Below are 10,096 nucleotides of genomic sequence, written 5' to 3' on the forward strand. Positions count from 1 at the left end.
AACATGAAGTGATCAGTTCAGTTTTTCTGGCACGTAATCATTCAAATACTTGAGTAGCTCTTCAGCTGTGGTGTTGGCTGGTAATAAAAGTGTACATAACCTCATGCACATCCTCCTGAAAAATATATCAAACAAGAACAAGCATTGTTGCCTCATCAGTATTGAGTAAACCTGGGTTGCATATCATCGTGACTCAGTTCTCTCTGGCATTTGTGCCTCAGTACTTGCTACTATTTCATAAGTTTGTTTAGTTATGGTGCTAGCTGAAAAGAGAAACAAGTGCCACCTTTTGAACCTCAGCCTCTCCTGAAAGCTCATAACGCATATCCCTAGCAGCAGACAGGATCAGTTCTTCACCAGTGTAAAGGGCTTCTTAGCTTTAGCAATACAGTTAGCCACAAAGAATGATGCTGAGTACAGACACATTTGATCAAGCAGAGACCATAAATAATTGCTTCTATTATTTTTTTTTCTTTTGAGAAACTCCAAATGCAGGTGCTTGATCTCCCTGTGGTGGAGTAGTTTTAAAAGTTTTGTAGCTTTCTCGAATAGCTAGTCACCACATATTACACAGAGCAAGCTTGAAGAACATGAATCACACATTACAATGAATCTTTCCTTTTAATAGAATTTATGGTGCTTTCTTTTATATGCAGCTTTCTTTTTGTTGGCAGTCTTAAAGTCTGCTATCTCATCATAGGGCCTTTCCCTCTTTTCAAAGCAGCTCTCCATTGACATTTACATTTTAATCATTTTGGCTGGTTAGTAGATGAGCTAACCCAAACTGTGACTGAGGCAAGCATGCAGTGTGGGAAACAGGTGTGACAGAACCAATAAATAAAATAATGAGTGCGCCAAGTGTGGATTGGAATGTGTTGAATTCTCATGTAAAGTCTGCCACTAGATGCAGCTATATAATTGAAGTGTATCAACTCACTTGCCACTACAAAGCTTGCCATCAAATATAGCCTAATTCTCACTCATAGGATTTTGATATGAGTCTTCAACAATTGATTTATTATGGTCTCTTGTAACCAAAACTTTCTGCTAATATTAGTCTGTATTTGTAGCCTCCCACAGTGCCACATCTCCACCTCAGTTCATCAGGTACTATAGTCTTATAAGGAGCAAGCAGTTTAGATCCTTGTCATGCACAGTTCTTAGTAGGGTTTGCACTCCTATGAGAATTGAATGCTACTGCTGATTTGACAGGAGGTGGTGCTCAGACTATAATGTGAGTAATGGGGAGTGGTTATCAATAAAGATGAAGCTTTGATCACTCATTATGGCCTGGTTCTTATACCAGTACATGGTCTGGGGGGATTGGAGACCCCTGCACTATAGGATATATTTTGTTCTTAAATTATACCAATTTGGGGCTGGGGAGATAGCTCAGTGGTCTAAGTGCCTGCCTGGCAAGCTCAAGGACCCAGGTTCAATCCCCAGTACCTCATGCTTTGCTGCCCTGGAACCCTAGGTGCACTGTGCTGGACACTGAAACTGGGCATGGTGGTGCATGTCAGTGCTGGGGAGGCTCAGACAGGATCATTATGAGTCTGAGCTGTGTAGTGAGACCCTGTAACAAATAAATAAGTAAAACATTTAAAAAATTTATAAATTTTCAGAATTTGTTAGACAATGAATATTTGTATCTATACTTATATAAATGCCAAGCCATTTTTCTTCAAATATGATAGTTTACATAGCCACAAAGGTTTTTGTGTGTGTGTTCATTTTAAAAAAGTTGTTTGAAAAGCCCAACCAATAGGCTGCATGTCAGCAGCTCAGAAGACCAGCAGGATGGAATTTTACCATTATTGTTTCTCATTACTTGTATATAATCAATGACTTTGTCAAAGGTTGTTGGGGACCGGGGAGATGGCTCAGTGGAATAAGTGCTTCCCTGGCAAGCACAAGGGCCTGAGTTCAATCCCTGGTTCTACCAAAAAAAAAAAAAAAAAAAAAAAATTTCAAAGATTGTTAATCATTAATTAATAAATTCAATCACTTGTTAATTACTTTCATATAATGATGTACCCTAGTTTGTATCCTGTGCCCATGGACTTTTCTAGGCTCAAGAGAAATATCAGCTTCTGTATAAAGAAGTGTCAAGCTATGATTTGTATCCCTGATTTCTCTTTACCCAACTGAATGTAAAGTCATGGCTACCTTCAGTTTGGTGGGTGAGAGATAAGCACCATGGAAAGGTTTTGAGAAGGAGTTGTGCTTGAGCTGAGTCATGCAGGGAGAATGTGATTGGGCAGGTAGGTATGAGAGATGGGAGCTAAGAGCACCCTAGGATGGCAAAACGCTCAGTACAGAAGTCATGGAGGCGTGATGATAGGCCATCTTCAGGGAGCGGTGTCTTGATCAAGCCATTTGGCTAGCAGACAGGAGTGCAAAGGGAGTATCAACTCTACAACTGGAAACATAGCTGCAACCAATTGTACAAGGCTGTGGGAGGCCTCAGTCTTAAGATTAGCTGAGACTTTGATGAGGAAATTACCTGTGGAGAGGTAGAAACTAAAAATTCAATAGGGTTGTTTGCTGGAATGAGATTTGAGAAGGGAAAGAAATAAAAAGATATAGTAGGAAGGTAGATAAAGTCAGAAGGAAAGTGAGGAGGAGTTTAAAAAGTATGGGGGCACAATTTACTTGGAAAGTCAAGCCAGTAGTATTTTGTAGTTGATAAAAGAATACCTCCTGATATTTAGAAATGCAAATATTGTTTTAAGTATATCTCTGTTAGAGTTTTTTTTCTGTCAGAGTTCTTATTTTCCTTAGTTCTTATTTTTCCTTAGCCCCCTCCTTTTTTTTTTTAAACATTTTTATTAAAAGAGTAAACGAATAGCATATGCTTAAAGAAATTAGGCACATATTGGGCATGAAATAATTTCAAATAATTTCTCTTTTAGCTGTATTGCTATTATATAATAAGAATATGTTTTGATTCACAATTTTTATGAAGAATTTGTACATTTTATTACAACGTCTGTTTCTACATTTTAATTTCTCTCCTTTTATAGGTATTTGCATACTTTTTTTTTCCAAATGAGGAGACCTTTTGTTTGCCACAAGAAGGCTATTATCCAGAATGTTAATGGGTTTTCAGCTATTAAGATGTAATGATATACCTTGAGTATTTAACTATAAATTTGAAAAATCTCCATGAACAATCTCAAAGGAATACTTAGAATGCACTCCTGGTAAATTGGCTCATTTTCCTGTAATTTACTGGAAGTGCTGATATGAGAGCAGTCCTAATGTGAAAGTACATTAATCCCTGGAGTTACATTGTATGTATTAAATTATTACTCTCAAAGAATAAAATGTATGAGGCCATTTAGCCTTCATTCACACTTGTTACTTAGAATCACAGTAGAGAAACAATCACTTATCTTTTGATGTACAAAATTAGAAATGATACATTTAATATCTCTTAAAACAAAAGGCACAGTGATTCTCAGTTACAATTTTGCATAACAATTGGTCTTTTCCAAAACAAGAACTGTTCTAGTCAGGAGCATGATTCTTCTGCCTTTGTGGAAGCCCATTTCATTCCATTGGTAATTGAAATATTTTTAGAAACTCCATAATGCAGCTTTCTTTCATGTCAGTCAAGAAGATTAGTCTGCATTTTAGCCATGAGGATCTACCACCATGAGGTTTTATAAGGGTGGTAGTTGATCTGCAGGAGCAAAAATCTGCAGGAGCATTTAGGGCCTTTGGAATTCACCTAATTGTACTTTTCTTCTTTGCCAAGGGACTGAAAATTGTGAAACACAATTTGTGACATCAGTTTTTTTTTTTTTTTTCTTTTCCCTTGTTAGTAACCACTTATGATTGTGGAAGATTAAGCAGAGACAAAGCCCCATCTGAGATTTTAGCAACACTCTTGAACAGCAAAATACACCATGGATGTAAAGCTGGACCCTTCCCGAGATGATCTGCCTCTCATGGCCAATACTAGCCACATACTTGTGAAGCACTATGTACTGGATTTAGATGTGGATTTAGAAAGTCACATCATTGAGGGCTCCATAGTGCTTTTCTTTGAGGATGGAACCAGATTCAAGAAACAAACTAACTCTACCAAGGAAACCTGCCAGTTGGCATCAAATGAAGCCTGCCGATTTGGGACACCTGAACTCCGCCATCTTCCTATGACAAGTGCAAGGACCACATTTAATGTGGGATATAATGATTTTATAATTTGTGATAAAGGTGAAGAAGATACTTCTGATAAAGATGGTAACCATGACAACCAGGAACAGGCTTCTGGGATCTCTAGCTCAAAGTACGGCTGTGACACAGAGAATCATGGGAGAGAGGATTTTTTGCTAGTGTTGGACTGCTGTGATTTATCTGTGTTAAAGGTCGAGGAGGTGGATGTTGCTGCTGTGCCAGGAATTGAAAAATTTACAAGGCCTTCCAAGCTGACAGTTGTTTCTGAAGAGCTCAGGAATGAGATTGTTCATGAACTTGTGACTCTGCCTGCAGATCAGTGGAGGGAGCAGTTAGACTATTTTGTTCACTGCAGTAAGGCTCCTAGCTGCGGGGAACTTTTCTTTGACACTGACACTTGGAGCTTGCAGATCAGGAAGACAGGGGCTCAGACAGCTACTGACTTTCCTCATGCCATCAGGATATGTTACAAAACCAAACCTGAGGGGCAGTCCATTACCTGGACCTCAGACCAGAGTGGCAGGTAGGTTATGCCAGCACTCTACAGCCTTGCTAATCTCAGACATATCACATATACCCTCAGAAAAGGGACCATATCTACAGAAATGTTCCTGTTTATTCTTTGGTATTACCCAGGTGCCCTTATATCCTGTGACTCATAAAGAAGCAGGTGAATTCCCAGATATGCTGAACTTTTAATAGGATTGTCTTCTGTAAGTCAAGATGAAAAGATTATTAAGTGCCCCTACCTCTGAGTGAGGAGATTGAAAGGTGAGCTTAATGATGGAATCCTGAGCCTGACTTGGTGGAGATCATAGCTAGTGGCTTTCCTTGCTCTTTGTGGGAGTGATAAATTTGTGAGCAAGGACTTCTCACAACTCCAGTCCAACGTAGAGAACAGACTGCTGTGAAGTTGGATGGGTGTGAAGCCAGGCAAACTGCTTTCAAATAAACCCAGCTCTGCTTTGTGATTTTCATACTGTGTGTATCTTGGCAGCTTTACCTTTGGACTTTCTCAGTTGTCGTATGATGGGAACCCCCAGCACAAATGGAAAGATTTACTTCTGAGGCATGAAACAGTCCTACTGAATCTGCCTGCTTACCTCTTTGGCAGTGATTCTTGGTATTTTGTACCAGGAAGGCTCCTGCTTTTGGTGCAGACAGGAGAAACTGATGAGACATGGTGTTTCAGGGGATGCATTTAGGCAGTCATTTGGCCTTTTTTTATTGCCCTTCCTCTAACAGTTGTCCAGATTTTTTTTTTTTGGGGGGGGAGGTTTGAGAAATTTGAAACTTTATTGATTCCTCATTATTTGATGTATTTCTTTATGTTAGCATATTGTAAGTCATTATGGTACTTATTGCAGAGTTTGGACAGAGGAATGCTGACCTTTGTTAATTATGTCTGACAGTCTTCTCTTATAGCACTCTCTTTAATTGAAGCATTTGTCTCCTGCAATGGCTTATATCTCTTTCTCAACCCACTCCTGAATATCCTTTTAGTTTTTAGGTTTTTTTTCTCTCCCCATGTTTGTCCCCATATTTGCTTCTAATCTTACCTCCTGCTCTTGTCTCCAGCCTCCTCAAAATGAGTTCACTTCCTTTCTAGGACACTAGTGTCTGAGGCAGTCTTTGGGAAACTACAAGACTGGTACAAACCTAGGTTAGTGAAAAAGCAGTGTAATTTATGTATAGAGTAACTTGTTAGTTGTTCTCTGGAGACAGAAGGAAAGAAGTAATTGTTCTTAGGGTATCTTCAGACTTTAAAAACTTACCAAGAACGGTATTTTCAATAAGATAAAACAGTATCCTGCCTCAGAATATTTAACTAGGAAATTATAGATTTTAATATTCTGGAGATTTCATGTTTAAACTACAATAATGAGGGAAAAGAAACTATTGACAGTATTTAGAAGAATTAAACATGATTTTTCTCTCCTAAATGCTCACTACAAAGAAAGATATTAGATTTTTGAATTAAATTACATGTGGAAGTGTTGAATACTAATGATTTATAGATAAATGCTGGTTTCCATAAAGAAACTGAAGAGGCTTGGGCACATTTCATTCCCCCAAAGGCTGACATGGTAAATGTACTTTAGATGTCTCCTTTTCTAGTGGTTCTATGAAATGAATGATCACAGCAGAAGTTTAAGCTATATTCTTGGAAGTTTGTGATTATATGTTCATTTATGCTATCTTACAAGGATAACAAATGTTAATGTAGCAAGGGAAATCATAGATTTTTTTGTTCAGGAGAAGAGTCAAAATTATCTTACATAAATGATCAACTCTCTGAAGTCTCTTGTTTGCTTAAGAATAAATATAATTATGTACAGGTAACTGAATAATTTAAAGACTTAAGTTGACTAATAATTGCTAGACAAAAATAATTGCATAGTTATGTGAATGGTAAAAAAAAGTGAATGGTAATTGTTGGGGTCATCATATCTTACTTCGTGATGTTCATTATGTGACAATAGAAAATTTATCAATTGTATGAAAATTATTAAGGAGACCTTATTTATTACAACTAAGCTAGTTGTTTTGTATTTACCCTTGAAAGACAGAATTTGATCAGTACATTTAACATAAATTCATAGTCCTGATTGGGAAACTCTTTATTCCCATTTTTAGCGAGGAAAATGAGAATAAAATGACAAGAAGCTCTTAGAAAAACCCATCTCAATTGTGTGAGGGAACAACTGTTTTTTATTATCTCATTTATTGTATGCAAAAATTTCAGATACACTTTAAAAATTAATTATAGTAGCTTTCAATAAGTTTTTACTGGAGATGGCTCAATAGAATAAGTGCTTCCCTGGCAAGCGCAAGGGCCTGAGTTCAATCCGCAGTTCCACCAAAAAAATAAAAATAAATAAATAAATAAATTTTTATTTTAAAGTGGAGATTGGACAAAAACTTTTTTTTTTGGTGGTACCAGGGATTGAACTCAGGACCTTCCGCTTGCCAGGCAGACACTTACTCCACTGAGCTATCTCCCTGGCTTTTTTTTTTTTTTAAATAAAATTTTAAAAAAAATGTCTGAATTGGAATCTTTCAAATTCTGTTAGTGACTTCTCACTTTCACCCTACCACAGTAAAGAATCAAATTGAATTGTTTTGTTTGATAGTAAATATTTAGAAGGTCAAATGATCCCAGGCTGGAATACAAATAGTGACAGTGTAATTATGTTATGAGCATGTGAAACAGCCATCCTGAAGGGAGTAGGGGATGGAATTTGCAATAATGAACTTTGTTTTTGTTTTGTGGTGCTTGGCATGGGACCCAGGATCTCTTACACACTAGGCAAGTGCTCTAGTACTGTGCTACACCAGCAGCCTGCCCTACACATATTTGGAAATGAGTAGAATTTGTAAAAGTAAAGGCAAAAGGTAAAGTTTCCCATAGGGCTATAGGTTAGCAATTCTAATCCTACTATATGCATATGGTGGAATTGAGCAATCAAATGGATGGTAGAAAACACAAAGCAGGCTTCTCGCTATTGAAGTGGAAGGTTATAGATGGCAAGGGGAAGGGGCTAAAATGTGTTACGCAGTAACTAATTAGAGTTGGAGACCACAATGAACTCATGTTTAACTTAAATACAGATGATTGCATTATAGAGAGTTATGGGTATGTGTGGTTCCAAGGTTTAATACACAAACATGTATTTTGCTCATCAGCTGAGAGGTTTTAGAATCGGTAAGCACACCTGATGTCCAGATCTTGATTTTTATTTTATTTTTTTTTATTTTAGGGATATGTCTATAGGATATTCAGGCTTTCACTACTAGATCGGACTTGTAGTGATCCGCCTATTTACAGCCTCCCAAGAGCTGGGATTATAGGTGTGCGACAACAGGCCTAGTCTCAATTGCCATCTCAGTGTGCCCCGGGGGCGGAGCCAGCACAGCTAGCCCAGGGATCAAACCCCCTGCCCCTGTGTCTGCCTGCAGGTGCTTTAATCTGCTGAGCTATTTGGCTGGCCCTGTTTGTTTGTTTTTTGAAGACAGGAGTCTTGCTGTGTATTTCAGGCTAGCATTGAACCCACTGTGTAGTCCAGGCTGGCCTCAGACTTAAGGCAGTCTTTCTGCCTCAGCCTCCTGAATGCTGAAAGTACAGTCATGTACCACCATGCCTGGCTAGATGTTGGTGTCTGATACTTTTCTTCTTTCAGTAAAAGGAATGAGAATCTCTTAGAGAAATGGCTAGGACTGGGAAAAGAATATACAAGATAAGCCTGTCAGAAAGCAAGGAGACACTCCAGCAGCAGAACCAGCCATAAGCAACAGAGGTATGTGAGATGGACAAATCCCTGAAATGGCCAAAGCCGAGTAACCAAATATGTAAGGTGTTGCTGGATGATAACCCAGTGTTTAAAATAAGTATCTGTGAGTATAAGCTGATATGAATAAATGATTCGATAAATGTGTGCAGAAGAACAGACAAATTCACAGTGCAAAAGAGTTCTAAATGAATGATGTGCATATTCTATTTACAAGGGAGGTAGAATGTAACTATACTGCTGAATTGTGAACTTGCTTCCAGAGAATACAGCATGGAAAGTGGGAAAAGAGTAATATTACATTGGAGAAATCTGACAGTGTTACCTTAGCAAGATGACTGAGGTCAACAGTGACAGAGATAAGTTATATTGATAGTGTGTATCGTTAATATGGATAGTAAGTACTTATAGTATGCTTGGCGAAAGTGGCATCTTTGTGGTCTTCTCTCAGAGGTCTTTAACTCTAGTCTCATTTTGAGAAAAACATCAGATAAACCCCAATTAAGGTACATTCACTGCAGTACCTGATCGTATACCTCAAGAACTATCAGAAAAGTGTACAAAATTGCCAGTCAAAAACATCCTAAAGAGATGTGATGATCTTGAAACAGAAAAGGGATATTCAGGAAAAACTAAGGAAATATTAATGAAATCTGCACCTTTATATTATGACAAATATACTCATTTGTGACAAGATGCTAATAGTAGAAAATAATAGATGCTAATAGAAAACTGAGTATGGAGTATATGGAACTCTTTTTTTAAAAAAAATTTTATTTCTTTGGTACAGGGTCTTGCTATACAGCTTGGACTCATAGTGATCCTCCTGTCTCAGCCTCCCTAGTGCTCGGATGACAGGAGTGTACCACCATGCCTGGTTTCAATGGCTAGCACTGTGTGTCTGGGGTTCTGGGACCAGCATGACATGAGGTATCAGAGATTGAATCAGTGTCCTTGTGCTTGCCAGGCAGGGCCTAAACCGCTGAGCTATCTCCCCGACCTGGAACTCTTATATGTTATCTAGCATCTAAAACTTTTAAAATAAAAAGTGTATTTTAGTTGGGCAAGGTGGCACATTCCTTTCTCATCTACTCTGGAAGGTAAGGAAGAAGGACCTTAAATTCAAAGCCAACAATATCAGTTTAGCCATGCCCTATCGCAAGATGAAACATTTTAAAAAGGACTGGGTCTAGGGTAGTAGCTCAGTGGTGGAGTGCCTTTGGTACAATCCCTGGTACCAAAGGGGGTAAGAAGTGTTTTAAAAAACAACAATATTAACAAACTTCTGCTGAGTGGGATGGTGTATGCCTGTAATCCCAGCACTTGGAAGGCTGAGGCAGGAGGATCACCATGAGTCCTAGGCCAGCCTATACTACATAGTGATTTCAAGGCCAGCCTGAACTACATCTGAGATCTTGCTTTAAAAAAACCCAAACACAACAACTTCTGACATTGCCAGTCATGCAGATAACCTACTACTATTATAGACTACTAGACTACATTGGATTACTTTGTGGAATTCATGCACCTACAATATATGAATGGCAATGGAATACCTATCTCTGACAAAAGTAAACAAAAAAGGGAGATATAAATGAAGGACCATTTTGTAGTAAAAAAAA

At 38.1% G+C, this 10,096-nt stretch overlaps 1 protein-coding gene across 1 annotated transcript in view; it reads left to right on the forward strand.

Moving 5' to 3' along the window:
• The window catches only part of CUNH9orf3 (chromosome unknown C9orf3 homolog), a 404,210-nt gene that overhangs the window by 27,962 nt on the left and 366,152 nt on the right, over positions 1 to 10,096 (forward strand). The window contains exon 2 of the mRNA XM_004643795.2: positions 3,831 to 4,708. Coding sequence (XP_004643852.1) covers positions 3,915 to 4,708 — 794 coding nt within the window. The 5' untranslated portion in view covers positions 3,831 to 3,914. The remainder of the gene's footprint in view (positions 1 to 3,830; positions 4,709 to 10,096) is intronic.

Source organism: Octodon degus, unplaced genomic scaffold (genome assembly GCF_000260255.1).
Source record: "Octodon degus isolate 3935 unplaced genomic scaffold, OctDeg1.0 scaffold00184, whole genome shotgun sequence".
NCBI classification, from domain to species: domain Eukaryota; kingdom Metazoa; phylum Chordata; class Mammalia; order Rodentia; family Octodontidae; genus Octodon; species Octodon degus.